A 23,748-nucleotide genomic window follows, 5' to 3' on the forward strand; every position below is an offset into this window, starting at 1 on the left:
CACATCTGCATTCATAGTCTCACTAATTCCCATGACAGTCCTCAGGGAGTGGCCAGGTGAGGACTGGTGCTATTCCTTCTTGCCTCTGTGTCCTAACAGAGTGGCCAAAAAAAGCCACAGTTTTGCTTCCCTCAGTTCCCGTGCTGCTAGGCCAATGTGGAATAAGCTGCCCAGCTTCTTCCTACTGCCTCTGGACTCCTTGTGAGAAGGAGCCATGAATGCCCAGTGAGCCACTGAGGTGCTGACCTGGGCCGTGATGCTGCACAGATGCAGAGAGGCCCTGGCACTGCCGACTCTTTGGACTCCCTGTCCTGGAAACAAGAGCTGTCCCTACTGTCAAGGACACTATCAGTTGAACAGTTTTTACTTGGAGCTAAATACCTCCTAACTTACAGAGGGAAACTCAGAGGAGCTTTGTGAGCTTTGCTCAAGGGAAAGTGCTTACCATTTACAGCTAAGGCAATGACTACCCCCAAACTCAATGCATGGAACGCCTCCATAACCATAATGGCAGCCATCACCTGCTTCTTGAGGAACAAGGCCAGGAGCATGTCTGTGCTTGGGCTGAAGTCTGTGGATCAAAGGCCTCAAGGCAGGAAGGATCTAGGCTCTCTTCTACCTGAACTGTTTTTCCAACAATTTATTCAAAGGTAACGTCTTTGGAATGTCCTGGAATAGCATATTAGGCCCAACCACCTACTGGAGTGTCCTTCATCTCTGGGCCTGGACCACAATGCCCATGTCCACCGAGAGGAGCTAGAGGGCCAGTGTGACACCCCCACCCCCCACCCTGCCATCAACAAGGAAACACCCTAGTGTGTTCTCAACACTTGACTCACTAAGGCAGGGAATGGCTCAGCATGTTAGCAAGAGTCAGAAAAACGTTTAGTTAGCCGTCGGTAAACTCCAACACTCAGTGGAAAAGAACCGTCATCTTCTCATCAGCACCTCTTCATTAATGCCAGTCATGCAAGACGTCCAAGCCTGCTCCGGCTTTCCTGATTCTCTCAGATAGCCAGTGGACAGCAGGACGGAACCCAGGCAAAGGCAAGACTCCTCGCACAAGTTTTCCAGGCCCCTGACACACAGCTTTACTCGGCACAGGCCTTCCTCCCTCCTACCCTTTGTTGTAAGGCCTAATCAACCTTTAGAGTAGTTGTCATTTTGCTTCAAGGCAGGTGATGCTAATAACATCTAAGCTTTCCCAAGCACCTACTGTGTGCCAGACCCTGCTCTAAGAGCTCACACTTATTAGTCATTTAATCCTCAAGACGACCCAGTGAGGGTATGCTGTTATCACTGCACTTTCAGGAGATTAAAAAACCGTATCTACTGAAGCTCCTGCCGTCCTTGCCTGTGCCCAGGGAGAAGGGGGGGCAGGGACCAGGACTTGCCCACCACTGCAGGAACGCCTACACAGATGAATGAATGGGTGAGCGGAGGCGGCTGCTCCAGCTGTCCCTGCTCTGGGTGGTGAGGAGTTGTAGAAGGCATGACAAGAAATGCTGCTGCCCAGAGGAAGCCTCTGCCTGGCCTTAGCTTTGGGCCTTATCTGTCACCCTCCCCAGCCCCCATCGGACCTGACAGTCACTGCTGAGATTTCTCCAGGCCCTAGGAACTCTGACCAGCCGACCAGAAAGCATCCTTGTTTTTGTCTGTTTCAGAATTTGTGCAAACCACAGGGTGAATGCACCACAATATTTCCCTGATTAAAAAGCAGATAATGTTCAGAACTCCACCAGGTGACTTAAATGTCAAGATTTATTTTACCAGAGAAGATCCAATGACATTTCTGGGATCTAAGTGTGAAATCTGATTCTGCTTCCCCAAAGAGGGCCATTAACTTGGGGGTGGGGGCCTTCTAATGAAGCCCCTTGGTGGAACCTTGGAGCGCTGGGCAGTAACTTCAGCACTAGCCCTGATCTTTAGTCCCGCCTGGGTCACTCTCCCTGGGCCACCCATTAAGTGCTGTGCTTGTCAGGCATGATCCTAAACCCTTCACATGTATGACCTCATGTAATCTTCCAGCAGATGAATAGAGATGGTATTAGGATTATGCCCATTTTACAGCCAGGGACATCGAGGGTTAAAGAAGTTAAATAATCTACCCAGGGCCATAGAGCAGGTGGTAGACCTGGGATTTGAATACAGTACCCAATACTTCTTGTGTCAGGCACTGTACTAGATGGATTAGATCTATATTCTGTCCTCAGAGAGCTTATAATTTAGTGAGAGAAACAGGCACAGTGAGAAAGTGAAAATGAGAGTATTTTCAACTGAAAAAACTCATACAATTTCAAGGCATTACTTCTTCCCTATTGTTCCATTACAGAGTACTTTACATATGCAAGTATAGGTGTATATGCATATAAATTATACACACACACACACACACCTGTGTGTGTGATAAAATTTATAACGTGGGATTGTTCACAGACTTTCCCCATCCCCTTGCTGGTCCAAGTGAACCTCCTAATCCTGTAAATGTTCTTTTTCTCCCAGACTTTCTTTCAGTGTCTGAGATTAGGCCAGTTCTGCCAGACTAGTTTCTCCGCTTTTCTGATGCAGATGCAGGTCCTGAGCTGAAGAGGGAGGAAGGAGGAGGGGCAGGGACTCCACTCAAAGGTTAAGACAATTAACACGATAATGAGCTGGGGGTGAGGAGGGAGGGAAGGTTGGAGGGAGACCCTTAGAGGGAGGGGGCGAAGGAAGGGAGAGAGGAGGAGGAAGGAGGCAGTGAAGACAAGGGAGAGGGGAAGAAGAAAAAACAGAGAAACTGAGGACCAGCTGGAGAAAGGGAGAGAGGGAGAGGAGGGGCAGAGAGCAGGAGAGGGAGAGGGAGTGAGAAGGCAGGAGAGAAAATGTGGGAGAAGCGGCAAGGAGGAGAAAGGACAGGAGAGGAAAGGCCTGGCAGGCTGGGGGAAGACAGGCCACCTCTGGGGAACTTGAGGGAAAAAGCAACTCAAGAGAGTGGGGCTGGGACAGACAGAGGGAGACAGGACAGGACAGGACATAGGAAAAAGCTGGTGGGAATTGCTCTTTGAGTCCCAGATCCAGAAGAAAGAATGGGAGTCTTCCGAAGATTCGTCTTGTCCCATGGTACTGTGCCTGTTTAAAGGCGACTCTGATCTGGACCTGAGTCACACGGATTATAGCTTCCTCAGGGTTATATATCTATACTATATATGCATATATTATTTTGTGCTGAGTGACTTTGGGTAAGTCACTTCGCCTCTCTGCCTCGTTTTTTTTTTCCATTTATAAAATGACTAACAATAGCACCCACTGCACAGGCAGTTGTTAGGATTAAATGATTTAATTAGTGTAAATGGTTTAATACGAGCCCTGGAATCGAAAGTGACTATTATCATCACCTCTTGGAGCTTCGGTTCCCTGAGTCCATCAACTTGCTGATCCCACCTGGAGGCCCATCAGGTTGAAACCACCTTTAGCCCAGCCTAGATAGAACACCTCCTGATTTTCTGCCAGAGGTTTCACACCATTCCTGGTTATCCAGGCTGGGGACACTAGAGTCCTAGCTTCCTAATCCTTATCCTTTCGCCCCAGTTAATTAATCACTAGGCCCCTTTCCTTCATCATCACACATGGCTTTGCGGGGTCCGTGCATGCAGCTGCCCAGACACCAAATCCACACTAGCCCATTCCCAGGAAACATTCTCCAGCTGCCCTGTCACTTTGGCCTAAGGTGAAATAGCACAGGGGGTGTCCCAGGGCCTGGAGGACTTTACCAGCGAGGTGCGTGTACTTGACAAGCTTGTGCTGCCCTGGTGACAGGTCAGGAGCCTGCCATGTTGCTACTTGTCAGAACAGGACTGGGCTCCAGCTCAGTGGTACTACCATGGAGTCCCTACTCTGCTCTCGATCTCCCTTCCTACTGGATCCTTTCCCAACTTCCCACTATTCCTGGCTGTCTCTGCCAGGAATCCCACATAAGAGAAAGAGCCACAGAGGCCAAGGGGCCCCACAGTATAGTCCTTAATATATAATATATCATGTTACTACTAGTAACTCCCGAGCAATCATCTCTCTATTCAGGATAATAAAATGGAAAAGAAAATCCCTCCATTTGAAAATGACTGTTTTCCAAAACTGAAGGAGAAAAGTATTCCAAAATCACACTGACTATTGTGGGTTATCATCACGGCAGGAGGTTTTAAGAAAGGAAGAGTTGGTTGGGAAGTGGGCATGGCAGTGCACCACTCTTGAAAGATCTCAGGGGCCATGGTGTGTGTGCCTGTGTGTGTAGGGTGTGTGCTATGGACACATGAGCCTTTTACATTGTCTGCTGTCTGGTTAACTGAGATTCAGGCACCATACTCTTTCTTCGGCCAAAAGGGATACAGAGAGACCAAAGGCCTATCGCCTGTCTTACGTCTGAAGATCAGACCTGGCATTTCTTGCTCTGGGTTTTAATGCTCAAGGTGATTTAAGTGGGTTAATACTTAGCACAGTGCCTGACAGCTAGTAGGTGTTCAATATTAAGAAAGCTAGTTGTATTACCGCTGTGGTCATTATTATGAAAATGAAGGAGGCCCTGTAACTCCTCTGGCTACTCGTAACCAGCCTTGGCTGCTTCTGATGATCTGAGCTGCTATCTGCTGACTGGTTTCTCCAGCCTCCATGACTAGTGTGCTGGTTCGCGTATCCCTGGCACCCAGCACATGGCACCCTCAGTGGACATTTAGTGGAAATAAAACTGAAGGGCTCATGGTGCCCTTCATTCCAGGGGCCTTGGCTCTATGAGCAAAACCAAAGCCAGTGTCCAGGGAGAAGTGCTTCCTCTGCAGAACTGGCTGCTGGACTCAGCCTTGCAGAGGAGCCGCGCCCAGCTCTCCCATTGCAGCCTGGCCTGGACACACTCTTAGTCACCCAATTCCCCTGCTCTGGAGGAGCCAATGCCTGAGCTGGAAGGACTCTGACCCATGGAATTAGGATTTTGTGCCTAAAATAATGAATTTTACATCTATCTTTCACAGATGATTTATCAGACCCAGAGGGGTGAGGATAGTTTTCCTCAGTGAGGGAGGTGATTTTTAGCAAAGAAAGGGTGTGTGTGTACGACACACAACCAAACCACACAGTAATCAGAGGTTAATGCTCTCTGTCCAGGGGCTCCAATGAGGGACGTAGGCCTTGAAGGCCTCCACCTGCTCCCCTTCTCCAAGCTCTGGGTCACAGGGAGAGGAAGGCTGGGGTTCAGAATCCTACCAGGAGACAAAGAGTCACGTCTGGATAGAAATCTTTGAAGCTGTTTTCCCTCCCTACACTCTTTCATTTAGCTTTGCTAGTATAGTTGTGTAAGGTTCAGTCTCACAGTTTATGCAAATGTTTGCGAATAAGAGGTTTTTTATAACTTATTCCTTTCACTACTTATCAGCTACCTGGAAACAACTGAAAACCAGTCCCTGTTCTAGGATATCGACCTCCTACAGGAAGAAGAGCCCCCGATACCCTGAGACTCACCTCCGGAGAGACAGAAAACACGTCCCTTGGCATAAAGGTGGGAAGAGAGTTGATTCAAATGGCTGCCCCCACCAGCCACAAGGTAAGGAAAGCTTCCCTAAGGAGGGGAGATGAGGCCAAGTGGGGCTTGTCTAAGAAGTATTTTTTCTGTTCAATCACTGTCCAAGGGCATGTACAAAGTCCCGGAGAGTCCCAGTTTGGGGCAATCACCAACACTTCCTCATTTGAAAAATACACCCTGGAATTCTGTGGCTACTATCTCTGCTGGCGACTTTGCTGCAGAGGTTTGCCCATCACCGGAGCCCGTGTTTGATTGTATTTGCCAGGCTGGCTGGTACAAGGGCTTAGGCTGGTGACCAGCACAGTCTCGTTCTGTTCTCGCATCAGCAGCCCAGCCTTATGAGGAAGATACAGTGGGTAACGGCCAGGCCCTCTCCTGGCTGGGCCCATGTGTGCAGTGGCTTACCTTTCTCTCCTTGTCACCATATTCGATGCCCAAAGTGTCCATGGCCCGGACGATGGCTGCCAGGGACTGGATGGTGTTGCTGTAGACAACAGGCTTGTACTGTTTCACGTCTTCTCCAGAGAAGCCATCTTCATGGATGATCCTAGAGAAAAACCACACATCGCACATCTGAGGAGGGTTGCTGTCCTGACCCCGGCACAAAGAGCACCAGGCATGTGAGGCACCCTCCTTTTCCCCCACCCTACCCCCACTCCCTTGCCAACCTCCTGACTTAGCTTGCTGAGGGCTAGGTCCAATTTGGAAGAATTATTGAGCTGTTGCGATACCACAAACTCTGAAAGAAAAATCTGCCTGAATGACTGAAAATTAAACTGAAAAACAGAATAGTGGAAAAAAGTAATGCAGTCTTTATCCATTCCCTAGGTACAGTGAAAGAAAGATCAGTCAAGGTGTTGATAGTACTTAAAAGCACTTAGAACACACACCAAGCACTCAATAAATGTTCGCTATTTGTCTACCTAAGCAAAGCTCAGGGTCTTAACTTAAATATCCACTCAGCCGAAGACCCTTGGAAGAAGCTGGCAAATCACGATGCATTTTTCCTTCACAGAAAACTCACACTGCTTTTAATGACGGTAAGCGCACTTGAAATGAACTACCTTCATCTTTGACAACAGAAAAGCCAACAGAAGGAATGTGCCCACTCTCCATGCCCTGCTGGGATTTGACCATTGTGTCACCCTTATTCTTATGGCTCTGAACATGATACGAAGCACATGAAGGTGACACTGCAGTTCTCAGAGACCACGTGACACTCCCTGCCCTCTGGTTCTCAGGTTCCTCTGGGGTCAAGGCTGACGCTGGGCTTGCCCTGAGGACCTTGCTCCCTGCAGATGCTGGTTGCTCAAGGAAGATTCACTGTCAATAAGGGCCAAGGGGGAGAGAGAACTAGAAAGGGGGTAAAACCAAGACTTTGCCAGAATCCTCTTACAGTGGAGGTAATTAAGAGAGGACAAACAGATTTCAAGACTAATATCCATCATATCCCAATAAACGGTGTAAACTCTCCTGTGGTCAGGCTTTCCAGCCCATGACCACTACCTGCCACATGTACATCTTCCTTTCCGCCTCCACAGCCCCTTTCAGGCCTTCCTCACAAGAGAAAACTGCTAACAAGTCTTTGTATAAAGAATTTTACTGAGATGTAATTCACACACATGCAAGCCACCCACTGAAAGCACATGATTCAATATTTCTTAGTATAGTCACAAGGTTGGACAGGGATCACCACAGTCTAATTTTAGAACAGTTTCCTCCCCCAAGGAAATCCTGTACCCTTAGCAGTCACTGTCCACCCCCCACCAAACCCCAGCAATAAATGACCACTCATCTGATCTGCCTGTTGCTTTTATAAATTTGCCTGTTCTGGACATTTCATACACACGGAATGGTACAAGATGTGTTTTTTTGTGACTAGTTTCATTCACTTGGCATGTTCATCCATGTTCACCTGTGCTGTAGCATGCATCAGTACTCTCTTTTTGTTGCCGAATTATATTCCGCTTATGGAAAGGCCATGTTTTACTTATCCACTCATCAACTGACAGACACTAATGATTCCTGTTATAAAATGTGACTTGGTGCTGGGTTGTGAGTCTTTATCCTGAGTTTCTCTAAGAAGTAGATCAAAATGACTATATTGCCTTTTCATTGACTTTGATTAGCTCTAAATCCATTTTCAAATACCCTTCTTGAGGGTGTGTACACCTGGTCTGGATCGCTGGTGCAACACCCCAGAGAGATCTCAAAGGGCATTCTTAGCTCCCACAGTAAACAACTAGAAAGACGAACAAAGCACATGCAACAAGTGGTTTCAGACACTGGAGAATAGGCAGCACAGGATTGTGATCCCAGACAGAAGGGAAGCAGGCGTGGTGAGTCCTATGACTGCCTTGGCTTCTTGCCTGGCCCTGTTTCCCAAACCTTACTGTGGGGAGGGAGGACCCAAGCAGAGCACAGATGTCTTACTGTACTGATGGGGTCAAGATAAAGGTTCAGGAAGGCTGAGGTGGCTGGGATTTGAGGGGCAGAATACCAGAGAGAAAAGTGCAGAGAAGGAGTGCTCCAGGTGTCAGAACAGGGGTCTCTTTGAGCCTCTGGCTGAACAGAGGGAGACTCTACAGGCTTGATAAGAAACAAGGATAAGGAGGCTTACAAGATGAACACCTCCATGCAAAGCTGGGAGACGAGTGAGTTCCAGTTCCAATTAGCCAGAACAGAGGGCTGAGCACCTAAGGCAGAGACCCCAGAAGGCTCATGCCATGGCAGCAGGGCCAAATGGTCCCTAGAGCAAAGGCTATTTTAAGACCTTCCCTGACAAAACTTAAAAATTGGCTTCAAAAAACCCAAACAGACCCACAAGTAACTTAATTGCCTGATGGCAAGAAATCTAATACTCTTTCAATGAGGACAACAAAATCCAGACCCTTAACAATATAAAATACCCAGCATCCAATGAAAAAATTTCCAGATACGCAAAGGAGGAAGAAAGTATGACCCATTAGCAGGAGAAAAATCAGTCAACAAAGCAGGCTCAGATGTGACAGAGATGATGGAATTAACAAATAAGACCTCAAAAATAGGAGTTCCCATTGTGGTGCAGTGGAAACAAATCTGACTAGTAACCACAAGGTTGTGGGTTTGATCCCTGCCTTTGCTCAGTGGGTTAAGGATCCGGCGTTGCCAAGAGCTGTGCCAAGAGCTGTGGTATAGGTTGTAGACTCGGTGTGGATCTGGCGTTGCTGTGGCTATGGCGTAGGCTAGCGGCTACAGCTCTGATTCAACCCCTAGCCTGGGAACCTCCATATGCCGTGGGTGTGGCCCTAAAAAGAAAAAAATAAATAAATAACCCTCAAAAACATCTATATAAAACAGTTTAAAGAAATCTAAGGAAAAGATGAATATAATCAGTAATGAAATGGAAGATTAAAAAAAGAACAAAATGGAGTATCTTAGAGATGAAAATACAGTATCTGAGATAAAAATTTCACTGGAGAGATTAACAGATTAGATGCACAAAAGATCAGTGCATTTGAAGACACAGCAATAGAATCTATCCAAACTGAAGCAAAGAGAGGAAAAAGGCTTGAAAATGTATTGTGATATTTATAACATATGTAGAAGCAAAATTTATGCAATAATATCACAAAGGATGGGAGGGGTAAAATGGAAATATACTCTTGAAAAATTTGAAGTAGCATAATATTACTTGAGAGTAAAGCATGATAAGTTAAGACACATACTGCAAACTCTAAACCTCCACTAAAAAGCCTTCAGGAACAGCCTCCCCTCAGAGGGTGGGACCTCTGGATGACTCAAGAGGTGCAGCCTGGATTTGTTGGTCTCATGATACAGTCTCACAGCCTGCAGCGCAATGAGTCTGACCAAGCTTTGTTTTGGACCAGCAGGCCTTGCCATTCTCCTGAGAATATGCTCTGAACCCTTGGCTGCCTACAGAATCTCCCTCCACTAGGGGATGGGACTATCATTTTTCAGACCCATCAGATGGATCAATCTTTACACCACCTATCAAGATAGGATGGGTAGGTTTTTATTACACCCTTTCACAAGAGAGGTGACTGAGACTAAGTAACCGGCCTTTTGGCCATCAGGTGAGTGTCACACGCAGGAACAGAACCCACGTCTCCCAGGGCATAGTCCTTTTGGCCACACCTCAATCTTTGGGCTGGACTAGGCAGAATGCTGCCCGCAAGGTCTCACTGGTACCTGGCATGGCCCAAGATAAAGAAGCTTCATTTCTTTTGCCTCAAAATGATGCAATTTGGACAAAAATTGCTCAAATTGGAGTTCCCGTTTCGGCTTAGCGGAATGGAATTTGACTAGTACCCATTAGGATACAGGTTCGATCCCTGGCCTCACTCAGTGGGTTAAGGATCCAGTGTTGCTGTAAGCTGTAGTATAGGTCGCAGATGCAGCTAAGATCTGGCGTGGCTATGGCTGTGGTGTAGGCCAGTGGCTACAGTTTCAATTCGACCCCAAGCCTAGGAACCTCCATATGCCTTGGATACAGCTTTAAAAAGACCAAAAAAAAAAAAATTGCTCAAATTATGATTATTAGTTATATAACTTGTTCAAATTGGCCTATATTAGCTTAACACTGGGCTTCTTGTTTCAGGGTGGAATTTTCTATCTTTCCTCCCCCCACTGACTACAAAGTAGTAAGTATTCAACCCTGGAAAAGTTGCCCCACGCAGAACAGCACCAGAAGGAAATAATATTCATAACCGCTCAGAGAAAAATGCTGAATTTTTTAATGTAAGTTCTTCAGTATTTCTCTTGTCTTTTCTAGTGCCGCACCCGTGGCATATGGAGGTTCCCAGGCTACAGGTCTAATCGGAGCTGTAGCCGCCGGCCTACGCTACGCCCACAGCAACTCGGGATCTGAGCCTCGTCTACGACCTACACCACAGCTCACGGCAATGCCGGATTCTTAACCCACTGACCGAGGCCAGGAATCGAACCAGCAATGTCATGGTTCCTAGTCGGATTCGTTAACCACGTGCCACGACAGGAACTCCAGTCCTTCAGTATTTATTTCATGCCACATTTTTCTCCTTACCCCTTGCCCCAGCATTGATTTGACTCATGTATCCTTAAAAGCATCATTTCAGGACCCTTTATTTTTTATTTCCCATTTCATTCCAGAGAAGGAAAGGAGCAGCGATTAGAGCTTAGGAGTCAAATAGGCGTAAGTGGCTATGTCATTAATGAGCTGTGTGTTCCTGGTAAAGGATTTAACATCCCAGGGCTTGGTTTCCTCAACTGCAAGGAGTAGCTGTGAGGGATATATATAAAGTGCCTATGATGTAGTTAAGTGTAAAATAAATGGTAGCTGTCAGTAATAGTATCCGCATTCTAAAATCAAAGCCTCCCAAATAGAATTTCCTTCACTGGTGGTATAAAAGAAGCAACATCATAACAACAGCTAATGTTTGAGGGCTTACTTTCTGGGCTAAGTGCTTTTCAGGTGCCATCTCATCTAATCTTCAAAATAGTCCTAGGAGATAATAATTATCTCCTTTTTACAGATAAGGAAACTGAGGCCCAGAGAGGTTAACCCAGTTACCTGAGGTCACAAGGCTAGTTAAGTGTGAAGGTGGCATTCAAGGCCCTGCTTGTGACTACCAGGTGAATGCTGAGGGGCAGGGCTGCTTCTTCTCCCCAGGATTCCTATATGCAGGTTCCCAGAGAATCCAGAGATTTCACATACAAACTGAGCATCATAATACCTCCTACAATATGGGCCAAAGGAGTACGGGGGAAGGAAAGGAAGTGTCCAGCTAGTGATTGGAGAGGCAGCCCTCTCTCTGGTCTCTTGTGACAGACAGCCCAGGTCTGAGACCTGGAGGAGACCAGGCTGAGATCCGGAAAGCAGAAGTGAGGCTGCCTGGGACGCCTTAATAGTGGTCAGTGGCACCTGGCATCTCACTCTGCAGTAGCCCCAAACAAATGAGCTTCATCTACATAGTAAAGTGACAGAGTACAGAATCAGCTCCCAGAGGCATCATCTGAGCAACTGGATCCAGCTGCTCCTGAAGCTAATGCTATCCAATACTTTTGAGTGATATGAGTCAAATAACTCCATCTTATTTTTACATAAGCTAATTTGATTTGGGTTTCTGTCACTTACAAATAGAGTCATGATTAAAATATGTTTCATACTTTGGAAGACTATTTTGTTTATTAACTTTCTGTCTTTACCCCCAGCCTGTCGGCCCCTGGAGGTCAGGTGCCATATCTCATCCATCTCAGTTCCCCCTTTGTATCAACTGGCACAGGGCTAGGTTCTCAATAGTAGGCAGAGCAAGTGGGACAGAACTACATAAGCCAGGGTTACACTGAGGCACAACATCCACCCCTCTCCAAGAAGCTCGCTAAAGGAGGCAGACATGTGTGTGTCTGGGTGGGAACCTACCAGATTTCTTTTGTCTTCAGAGCCAGGGTGGAAAAGGGAAGCCAAGCTAGATGCTGCATTGGTACCCACCCCAGACTCAGGGACTCAAAGGAGTGTTCCAAGCTACTACACCAGAAGACACCTGGGGAGTAAGCAAGGGCTGACTCTGCAGCCCTGAGAGTTTGACTTTGGATAGGAGCTACCAGCTGGATTCTGGAAGCCTGGCAACGCGACTGAGGGAGGAGATCCCAAGTGGAAATGGGGAGAGAAAGGGAGGGTGGCAGCCAAGCCCACCTGAGCAGGTCTGAGTTCCTGGGAGGAGGTGACCAAGGAGGGACCCCTGGCCTCCCCTACCCCAGCTCCTCTCTCTGCTGCAGGGGACCCTGCAGGCAGCAGGGTCTGCATTTGTGCTCTGCTTCCCCCTTTCTACTGCAGGACTGCATGCAGCGGCAGTGAGACTTCCCAGGCATGGTGGCCTTATATGGTCATAGAATCACAGGCTTAGGAGCTGGAAGGGACCTTGGAGGATCATCGGTCCAGCAGCCACCCTCCCTCTCTGAAGCACAGATGCTTCCGACACTGACAAATGCACTGACACACACAGGTTTACCTTACATTTCTGGAGGTTCACAAACTCAGGCTCTAAGCTGCTGGAACACATGATTTCTCACTCCATGTCCATGGTGGATTAGGTGCCCCTCCTCTGTTTCCTTTTTTATAAGCGCCCTTTCCCCTGCACTGAAAAAAGACTGCCTCTCTATCTTCCACAAGAATCCCCTTTAGAGTTCAGATTAAGGGGGTGCTTTTGGAGCTGTGTGACTGGGCAATTTCCTTAAATGCTTGGTGTTTCAGTTTCCTCAACTTTCCATGGACACAGACCTGATAATTAACAGTAACTACCCTCACTGAGTATGTACTGGGCACATAAAGAAGAGAGCCCAGCACAGGAAACCCTCCATCAGTTTAGTTATTATTATGACTGTTACTGTTGCTGTATTGGGTGAGTGGGGCAGGGGGAGAAGGTGCAGGGTGCTGGTGTCCTGTGTCTGTCCTCTTGAGGACAAGAAGTGATTTGGGGCCATGGGGACACCACGGGAGGTCCTCTGCCTCCCTGGAGGAGGCAGTTGGCTCACAGCCACAAGGAAGATGGGGCAGGGAGAAGGGGCACTGTCCAGACTGGAGCAGAGAATTGGCTCAGGAACATCCTAATGAGCATCACAGGAACAGCAGTGGGTTAAAAGCTGCTTAATGAGGTTATCAAATATGTTTCTGATCATATGCAGGCTGCCTGGGTTAGGGTCAGTGACAACAGTTTCCAATTATCAGGGAGACCTGATCAGCAATGGGGCTCTGGCCCTGGAGCCACAGCCCTCGCCAGTGGAGAGGGGAAAAGGCCATCCTAGCTTCAGAGAACACATTCTAATCAAAGAGGGAACAGTGAGATCCCAGTGAGTTAGTTAATGACATACACACAGCAGTTAAAGGCCCCCCGAGAACCTAACCTGGACAGGAATGTGAAATGAAAACACCAGTCAGAGTGCAATGTGTGCCTCACACAGCCATTTGTATAAAACTGCCTTTGTGTGTGATGGTGCTGGTAAGAGGAGGGAGTGTGGAAGGAAAAGGTGGGGTACAGAAAAGATGATACGGTAGGATGCTTAAGAAAATATCATCAAAGAGTTCCTGTCGTGGCTCAGTGGTTAACAAATCTGACTAGGAACCACGAGGTTGCAGGTTTGATCCCTGGCCTTGTTCAGTGGGTTAGGGATCCGGCGCTGCCATGAGCTGTGGTGTAGGTCGCAGATGTGGCTCAGATCTCACACTGCTGTGGCTGTAGTGTAGGCCACTAGGCAACAGCTCTGATTAGACCCTAGCTTGGGAACCTCCATATGCCGAGGGAAGTGGCCCTAGAAAAGACAGAAAGACAAAAAAGAAAAAAAAGAAAATATCACCAAGATCACTTTTGGGTGGTAGCATTCAGTAAGTTTTCACTTTCTTCTTAACATGTTTATTTTGTTTCATTGAAAGAAACATGCATTTATAATTTGAAAGAACAACAAATCATGTTCAATGGGAGATAGACACCAACATTTAACAGGGGGACCATTTTGACCAGGAGAAAAGAACTGAGTAACAAGTGGTAAAGTCATCAATCAACAGGAATTTCCTGGCATGTTTCACTTGGGTTCAGCCTGGTGTAAGATCTTAAGACTTCAAAGCCTGTGAGGCCTGGTCCCTGCCTTCCCGGGGCTCTCATTCCAGGTGATAAAGCTGGTGCTGAGCAACATGAGAGTTAACATTATAACATAGCATCTGCCAAGGGCCAGTGAAGGGTATGCATGTCAGACATGCTGGCTGCCACCCAACAGCCATTCCCTTCTCACCATGGCGAGTTTCCTTCCCTATCTCCCTTGCTGCTAAGAGTGACCATGTGATCCAGTTCAAGCAAGAAATGGAGCTGGCTAGAAATGCCTCAGAGAAAGCATTTCTTGTTTCTTACTCCAATGAGAGGTCTTTGAGAACGGCTTTCTTGTCTCCCTATTTCTCTTTTTCCCACCCCACCCCCCCAACGCCCCAGTCCCTAGCTGTCCCTCCACCAGATGTTCCCTGGTAGTTGTGTGAGGAAGTAATTAGTGGAGACATGGCAGCTATGTTGTGACCATGAGGTTAAATGTCACCACCCTGAGGATGGCGGATGAAAGAGGTATAGGGTGCTTCCTAGTGACACTGCGGAATAGCTACATCAACCCAGGACTGTCTGATGACAAAGGTCATCCTCCTACCATGATGCACCCTACTTGAGTAGGTATTTGTGACTTAAGAGAAGCAGACTCGACTATAGTCACGTGGTTAGTTTGGGGCAGAGCAAGGACAAAATTCCAGAGGCCTTTCCATCATGTCATAGGCCTCTCATCTACCTTAGTGCACCCTGAGGTAGGGGAGGTGATGGGTGATACCAGGTTAGAAAAATATCAACTGCAGAACAGAAAGATCTCCCCCCCCCAATCTGCTTTAAAAGCTCTAGTTTCCAATAATTTGGAGGGTTCTTAGAATATTCTGTAAGCTTCTTCATTCAGTCCCTAATTCACTTTTCATATGGGGGTGCTGACCATGTACCATGCACCGTATCAAAGGCTGGAGATAAAAGAGTGAACCCAGAAACACAAGCCCTGCCCTCAGGGAGCTTGAGTGTGGAAGGCAAACAGCGAAGAAGTACTTTTACAAATGGTTATTTAAATTACTTCTACCCAAGAAGAAAAATACAACCAGAAAGAGCTACAGGAGAAGGACCTTTGGCAGGGGTGCAGGATGGGTGCAGGGCCCACCTTTTGGGAAGCAGCATTCAAGGTGGAGCGGGAAAGGGCCAGGGAGACAGGGAGGGAGACGGTACTCCACACAGCAGACAGCACAGGCACTTCATGGGCTGACAGGTGGGACTGCAAGCCAGAACCCAGTCAGGAGGGCTGCTCTGGGGCTGGTGTTGGTGCAGGTGCAGGTTTGATGTTCTTGCCTAAGGGAGGATTCCGTCGAGTCTCATGGACAAGTACAAACAGCAAGTTAGTTCAGTTGGGTAAGCATCGCAAATACCAGCCAGGCTCCAGGTACTGGCAGGAACAGCAGACCAGCTTGGGGCAGGCACAGCTGCAGAGGGGAGGCACCCAAGGATAGTGGGGTGGGCAGATGGGCCCTGCTGGAACCCTCTCCCCTGCTCCCCTTTGTAGCCCCATTGACTCTGCTCTTCTATTGATTCTTATTTGGTGAAGTCTTTTGCCCAGCGGGGTCTGACATGGGGGAGAGACCCTGGCTCCTGATTTGGTTGATGCCACCAACATTCAAGATGAAGCGGGGCAGTCAACGGTGGTCCAGAGAGCAGTGTGTGGGCAGGGGCAGGGGGTGGGTGGGAGGTGGGCATTTCCAGGACCTACAGCAGTCCAAATTGCCTAGAGGATACCACTCATTCATTCAATTCATTCTACAAATGTATGCCAAGCACCCATTAGGAGCTGGATACACCCTGACTCTCCTGCTCACTGAGGATGTGGACGACAGGCAAGTTCTCAACCTTCCTCAGTCTGCAGCACTGAAGAATGTGTGGGGAGGGCCCGGCCCACAGCTGGGCAAAATAACTGCCAGTTGCTAGTACTATTTAATTTTTTTTTTTTTTTTAGGGCTGCACCCTCAGCATATGGAGGTCCCCAGGTTAGGGGTCAAATTGGAGCTACAGCTGCTGGCCTACACCAGAGCCACAGCAACATGAGATCTGAGTCATGTCTGTGACCTACGCCACAGCTCATGGCAACACCAGATCCCCAACCCACTGAGTGAGGCCAGGGATCAAACCTAAAACCTCATGGTTCCTAGTCGGACTCATTTCCGCTGCGCCATGACAGGAACTCCTGCTAGTGTTATTTAAAAGTCATAGACTAATCAATGCCAAAGCAGGGCTAGACCACTAGCCTTGCCTCCCAGGCCACAGGTCCCTGGCCTTCACCACTGCAGCAGTGCCTTGACCTAAATGAATGAGGGGTTGGGAGCCAGAAGGCATCCATGTCTTGGTTCAGAGATCAGTGGCTGGGCAGAGGCATAATGTGTGTGCTTTAACTAAGTAATGATGCTAGGTGCTTGATTCTGATTTCCCAGAGTCCCAGAAGAGCAGAGGCACTGAGACCTAGAGGCCCCTAATGAGGTCTGAAGCTCGGCTCTTCTCTAGGCATCAAGGCTGTTTCCTCGACTGGTAGAGCTGGAGTCACCCTCAAGGTTACTGTCCCCCGCTTCTATCCCCCTCGATGGCTTCCTCCTCCTCTCACCTACACAGCTGACCACTACGTGCCAGGTGCTACTCAGACAGCAGCCAGGAGGCAGTGGGGAAAGGGAGAGACATAGCCCTGATTTCAAAGAATGCACAGTTGAGTAGGAGAAGACAGAAAATAAAGATGTAAAACAAATATTATAGAGTGATAAGCACAAAAAGGGGATGTTTAGTTAGGAGCCAGGAATGGAGATGACATGTGAAAGCTGAGTCCTGAATGATGAGACAGAATGGTTCTTGTACATATGTGAGGAAGAGCATTTCAGGGACAGAGCACAGCTTGTACAAAGGACCTGGGGCACCTTGTACATTAGAAGGACAGTGAGGAGCAGGTGGGCTGGGATGGGGTAGGTAACCAGGAGGGTCAGGGGGATGAAGTCAGAGAAGGCAGTGGGGAACTGATCTTATAGGGCTAATGTTCCCCTTCTATTTTTTTCTTAACACACATTAAAGTGTATTAAAATAAAAAGTGTTCAGGAGCACCCACTGTGGTGCGACGGGATTGGCGGTGTGTTGGGAGCACTGGGACGCAGGTTTGATCCCCAGCCCAGCACAGTGGGTTAAGGATCTGGTGTTGCTGCAGCTGCCATTAAGGTTGCGACTGTGGCTCAGATCTGATCCCTGACCTGGGAACTCATATGCCATGGGGTGGCCAAAATTGAAAGAAAAAGAAAAAAAAAAAGAATGGTGTTTATCTGTGTACCACTCTGAACCATCTTGACTTCCAGTTATGCTCTAAGCATGGATCACTTTTAAATAGCAGCTTTCCCTCCTCTTTCCCTGACTTCTCCAGCCCTGACTGAAAGGCCTATTTTTAGAACACTTATAGATTCCAACTCAAAGAGCTAAGGAAAAAAAAAAGGAAAAAAAAAACATCAGCCATCATCCTTCTGTGCTGGAGGGAAGCACCATCCACATGTTAGTCTAAGTCTCAGTCCCTTCACCTGGGAGTCCATACCTGTATTGTTTTTCTTGAGATGGAATCACACCATGTGGCTCGAGCCACCTAGGAGTTGTCCCGCTGCTTGATGTCCCATTATCTGAATGGGCCCTGAGTCATTCAACCAAACCCCTACCAGTGAATGTCTGGGGGGCTTGTGGATGGGAACTCTTCCCAGCTTCAACCATGAGTCTACTCCTCCTAATGAAGGCAGAAAGCTATGCAACCTGCACAGAACAAGCTAGAGGGTGGACTTAAGATGAACACGTGAGCACAATTGGGATGTTTCAGCTATTTGAAAAGACACAAAAGACTTGACCTGAGACCTAACTGTTTAATTGTGGGGTAAAGTTGTATGGTGTGAGAAAAATTATTTTAAAAATAATTAAGATTCCTTAGTAATTAATACTATAATTACAACTTGATACTCTAATATTAGAATAATATAGTATAGGAGGGTATTTTAAAGGAATGGTATCAGGCAGACCAATCCCCCAGCAGAATGACTGGTACAAAACAAGGGGTATGTCCTATGGACAGTGACTTGCAGAAATCTGTTATAAAGATGCCATTTTTAATGAGGGGTAACTCGGGCCAGAAACAAAGATGTCAGCTGCCAATTGTCACCAGACGGAGCCAGGGGCAAGGCCAGGACTTGTGATGCCAGTACACAGCCTCCACTGCCATTATCTGGAAAAAAGTGTGGACCGTGCCCTTTGCTAAGACTCCCAGGGCTGGGCCGGGCACCTGCCAGCTCCCCTTCCACGGGGCTTGGTGCTGGGGGCACTGCCTTCTAGAGCTCTCTTCCTTTTTCTCTTCTCCGTAGCATGGGTGGTCTGAACCCTGGGACCCTGGCCTTGGATTAGAGACATCACACCTCAGACTTCGAGGCAGAAGACCTATGTTCTTATGCAGTGTGGCCACTAGCAAGCATTGCAGCCCCAGGTGGAGTGGGCAGGAAAAAGCCCCAGAGAGTGGGGGCCTCAGGCCAGTACCATCAGTCCTGGCCCAGGGCTCCACCCTGGGCTTAGAGGAAATCCTTCCGTGCACTCTGGCAGCCTCCTGTGAGGGTCTCCTTTGCCTCCTGACTCACCCTCAGCTTCCAGCCCTGGCTCTTCCCATGCCAGCATTTTTAGAAAACACTGGCATTTCCTGTAGCAGCTTATACCCCAGTTTTGCCACTCAGGAGACGTGGGGTCTGGAATGAGTCACTGGGACTTCAGTTTATTTCCTATGAGTGTTGCCCTAGCCTCTTGGACAGGTCAGTGACAACTTTGGGCCTGGGTTGTGGCAACTCCCTGTGCTCATCCTGCTTTACCCAGGCTAACCCAGCTCCGCAGTCTTGTGGGGATATAACAGACCACAGGACATAGGGGCAAATAAGCAAAGGGGCTCTTGGTGGACAAAAGATGGAGGAGCTCTGAAACAGAAACCTCAATTCCACTCCAACGTTGCCTCCTCAGACCGCTCTGACCAAGGGAGGCCCCGTCTTTCCCTGTCTACCTTGCCTTATTTTCCTTTGTAACAGCAGGTACCATCGCTTGATACATACCTTTATTTACTTGTACACTATCTGTTCCCCCACAGACCAGTGAGCTCTGGGAGGGCGGAGGCCCTGTCTGCCTCAATGACCACAGCGCCCTAAGCAGTGCTGGGCACACGGTGAAGGAGCCATAAATGCTGGCTGAAGAGCTGCATAAAACAGGTGATTGCTCAAGACCTCATCAGCTGAAAAATGGCAGTACTCCCCGTGACTCCCTTCTGTAGAGAGAGCTGACCTGTGGGCCAGGAAAACACACATCCCTCCCAGACCCAGGCCACTTTGCACCCCTGGCTGCTGCCCCCATCTCCACCTCGGGTGCTGAACAGCCTTACTCCTAAGAGCTCAGAATCAGTGACCTTTTTCTTAGTGATTAATCAGAACCGCTCCCTCCCCAGCAAGGGTGCCCCCCACCCACCCAGCCCCACTCCTGCCTTTTAACCCTAACCTCCCGGTTCTCATAGGTTTTCTAAGAGTGAGGACAGACAGACAACCTTATGTTGCCCACTCCATGTCATTTCCAGGAAAATCTGAAGCTGTTTTCTGAAATCCAACTGTTAAATTCATTGGTTGTGCTGCAAAGACACCTCAGAGAGCTTTATGGCCCCCAAGCCCGTTTTACAATGCCCTATGTAAAGACGTGAGCTTTCGTTAAACACTGTTAAAGCCTGTGAGTGAGGCAAATTGGTTCAATGTCGATTTTACTGCCTAAATCTAAGTATCATTTCTGGTTTCCCATCTGCCTGATTAGGGCAGCTGCTAGATTGCCCTTTCTTCCTCCACTGACATAATGAAATAAAGTATTCTTATTAGTGTGTTATGCTTACTATATGGACAGTATTACACATCAGGGGGCAGTTGGCACAGCCTTTTGATTTTATTTTGTAGAGAAAGCACAAGTGAGGCTGAGGCTCTGCTCCTCTGGTTCAATGCTTGGGAAAAAACCCTTTTTGCCTTCCTGTCTCCTGTATGTTTGTTCATTATTTATGACCCCACTCACTAGCATCTGGATGCATTCTCATGAACCCCAGGAAAGAGAAGAAAGACCACTAGAGCCTGCTGTTGCCAGCAACAGCTCACAGATCAGTCACCAACCTGAGCACCTAAAATATCTCTCCTTCTGACCCCTGGCCAATAAGTCCAAAGGCTCTGTCCAAAAAGCAGCCCAAGTGGGGCTCTGGCAGTCTGTGGGAGGGCTCCTATCTGGGTTCTTCCTGGCTCCCTCCCCACTCACTGTGGGATGTAGCGGTGACTCACTGCAGAATACGCCTATGAGTGATGATGGGCTTTGTAAACGGCGAATGAGGGCTGTAGTGCTCTCTGCTGTTTTTGCTTGCCCAGTTTCTAGTCTCCCTTCCTTTGGAGAAGCATCCTTCCTCCCACTTTGGCAGATCTCCCTATCCCTAGCCTAAGTTCCAGGGCTGAGCCCCTGAGCCACACCTGGCCAGTCAATGTAGCACACACCTGGATCCAGCCCTGACTGAAGCTATTAGACCCCTAGGCTACTCAGTTCCAAGAGCCAATGTGTTTCCTTTTGCACTTTAGTCACTCTGAGGCAGGTTTCTGTTCTTGGCAACCAGGAGTTTGATGATTGCAGATATACTGCACAGCCCTTGGGAGTTTGTTTGGAAGGATGGCAGCAGGACACTGGACAAGCCACTCAGAGTTGCTGATGTGAAAGAGGGTGCAGTTACTGCCTAACTTCTGAGGGCTCTAAGACTGCAGGAAAGCCTCTGCTCCAACCCCATTTTGCCCTGGCCAGGTCAAGCCAGAGATCACTTTCCCTTACATGCATAATGGACCAGCAGCTCCCAAAGCGCTGTCTGCCGCTCCCCAAGTCCAGAAAACATCAGGAACTTACTCCCTTTGCTTCTCTTTTGGATTACAGACCCAGGCAGCCTGGAAAAGACTTTTCACAGGCTCTTGGTTTTCCCCTTCCTGTTCTTTTTAAATAGGGACTTGTTTTCCTTTCCCTTCTTAGTATGTGATCAGGCAGGAAGGACACCAAAACACCATTCCCAACCTGCAGAGACAAAGGGGCATGAAAAGAAAGGGCATGGTCCTTTGGTTCAGGCTGCTTGGCACACGCACAGAGGACAGCTTTGAGATTTGCCACAGACCCTCCCAAGCACCGCCCCAGATGATGGACCATGTTAGGTGTTTGTTCTGAAACAAAGGCACAAACCAAAACGCCCTTCTCAGCTCCCTACTGAGGAGAGTTCAAGGCAAAAGGTAGAGGTCACCAAGACAAGGGCTCCTTGGGGAAATCGTATTTCTCATGCCCTCCAGGGAAATGCTTATGGGAAAGTCTGCCAAAAGAAAGGCTGAAACCACATTCCTCCCCAGAGTAACTCATGTCTCCCCTAAACCTAGTAGCAGTGGTCCGCTGCCGCACTAGCTTTTGCCGAAGAGGCCATGTCTGTATTCAGGCCCTCGAACCTCTCCAACTAGTTGTACCATGTGAGCCATGTTCTGCTGGCTCCCACGTCACTGCTCTGCTGAGTCTTTGAAAGAAAGCGAGGGAGAATGCCAGGTGAAGGCATGTCTTGCCAAACTGAGAGAAATATAGTCACAGAAACATGAAGCAAAGCCCAGCCCAGCCAGCCTTCCTTCCCCGGCAGTGGACGTGGCCTAGAAAGGATGCCCGTCTCCAAGTGGTGGATTTAATAGCCCTGTCGTGGTCTCCTGGGTTTCCCACCCCAGACTTTCTCAGGCAGATGCAAGCTCCTCATTAATAACCACTATAGTATGGTCATAGCCCCCAAAACAGAGTCCACAAAAATCACTTTGCGGGCTTCCACATAAATTCTCCTCTCCAGGGATGCTGGGGTGGTGCAGTGTGTTCTGCTCTTGCAGCCAAAGCCATCCACTAGGTCTGCGGGTGGAGTGAGCCTGCTGAGAACCCAGCTGTGCCCTCTTGGCCTGTTTTTGCCGTGACCAGGGTTGGCACATCATGGAACTGGGTCCCAGTTGATGGCTCTGCTGCTTATTTGTGAGGCTAACAGGAGGGTAAGTATTGCCTGGTACCTCATCATGATCTCCAAGCCCCTGCTGAGGAGGAGACCTGCTCCTGGTCCGGGGCCGGCAGCTGAAGGATTTTAAATTTGAATGAATCAAGCCTGAAATTGGCTCATATTGAAATCAAGCAGTCCTCGGAGGCGCCTCTCAAGCTGGCATCCTGAGACTCTGTCCACTCTGTCAGGCTCCCCTCATTAGGATTTCAGGTAAAGACAAAAGTAAAGTGCACCCTGCCTATCATCCAAGTGGCTCGAATGTACACTGCTCAGACACAGTGCGAGCATGGAGGGCGGGGTCCTAGGGAAGAATAAAGACAGCCAGCACCTGCTGACCCCCACAGGTTATGCTTCCCATCCTCCCAATGCCCCTGGGACCTCACCTCCCAGCCTCCAGCTCAGCCCCGCTATGTGAGTGCTAGTGTCCTAAAGACCAGGAAACTGGCTCACAGAGAGGTTAATGCAGTTTCTCAAGGTGGGGCAACAAGAAAATGCCGGTATTCCCAAGAGCCCAAGCTTCCAAGTACCCTATGGACAGCCTTCAGACCACAATTTCCAAGGAATACTGATGATCTCAAGCATATTCAAAGGAAGAAGACCAGTCTGATGAGGGGCAAGATTTCTGGCCAACTAGAAAGGAAGGGAAAGGCATTTCCACATTAGGAAGGGGTCTCAGCAAGCAGGAAGTTGCTATTACCACACTGGCCCCTTAACAGGTCACTCATTAACCTTTTCAGGGTCATAGCTTAATCCTTATCAAATAAACGCCCTGCCCCCTCTGCTGATCATTCAAACCACTGGGTCTGCTCCACTCACTGCTCTACACCTGATATTTCAATTCCTTAGGATGTCTCAGCTCTTTTACTGGACTGAAAGCCCCTCCAAGGCAGAATCCAACTCAGATTCCTCCGCCTGTCCTGGAACCAGACCCACGGTTGTTGAAGGAGTAAACAGGGAAACAATGATCGGGGTCTGTCCTAGAAGATCCCTGACACTGTGTGTCCCCACCAAATTCACTTTCCTTATTATCACCACAGACAACTGCTGAGACAGTTGTTCTAACACACTTCTGCATCCAGTGTGCTTTAAGCTCCAACATGCAGGCTGATCAGCATGGTCTGGATGCAGAGGTGGGTAGAGACCAGGAAGGATGATGGGGAGGGGCAGAGAATACACAGGGTTTTCCAGCATCAGCATTGAACATGTATACAGACAAAATGGGGCTCCCAAGAATGCACTTCAATCCAATAAACACCTCCCCAACATCTACTAAGTGCAAGGCACAGCCTTTGCCTTTTTGATGCCAATCATGCCCTCCAAGGAGGCAGCATTTCCACAGTGTATGAGGCTGATGGTGTACTGGGTCCTACTTTGGTGTGATGGCCGCAGTGCCCAAGGTGGTGCTGCCTGTGTCCTTGGAAGCCAGGCCGTTCCTCCCTCATGGGCTCTAGCATGGGCTCCAACTGGGGCTGGCCAACTCACACTGATCACAAAACATCCCTGGGGTGCTTCTGCTGGTC

At 48.5% G+C, this 23,748-nt stretch overlaps 1 protein-coding gene across 3 annotated transcripts in view; it reads right to left on the reverse strand.

Annotated features, from left to right (window-relative positions):
- The window catches only part of GNAO1 (G protein subunit alpha o1), a 174,206-nt gene that overhangs the window by 84,300 nt on the left and 66,158 nt on the right, over positions 1-23,748 (reverse strand). For all 3 annotated transcript variants that reach the window (XM_047789624.1, XM_047789626.1, XM_047789625.1), the window contains one exon: positions 5,951-6,092. In XM_047789624.1, coding sequence (XP_047645580.1) covers positions 5,951-6,092 — 142 coding nt within the window. The remainder of the gene's footprint in view (positions 1-5,950; positions 6,093-23,748) is intronic.

The sequence above is a fragment of the Phacochoerus africanus genome, chromosome 8, assembly GCF_016906955.1.
Source record: "Phacochoerus africanus isolate WHEZ1 chromosome 8, ROS_Pafr_v1, whole genome shotgun sequence".
Taxonomy (NCBI): domain Eukaryota; kingdom Metazoa; phylum Chordata; class Mammalia; order Artiodactyla; family Suidae; genus Phacochoerus; species Phacochoerus africanus.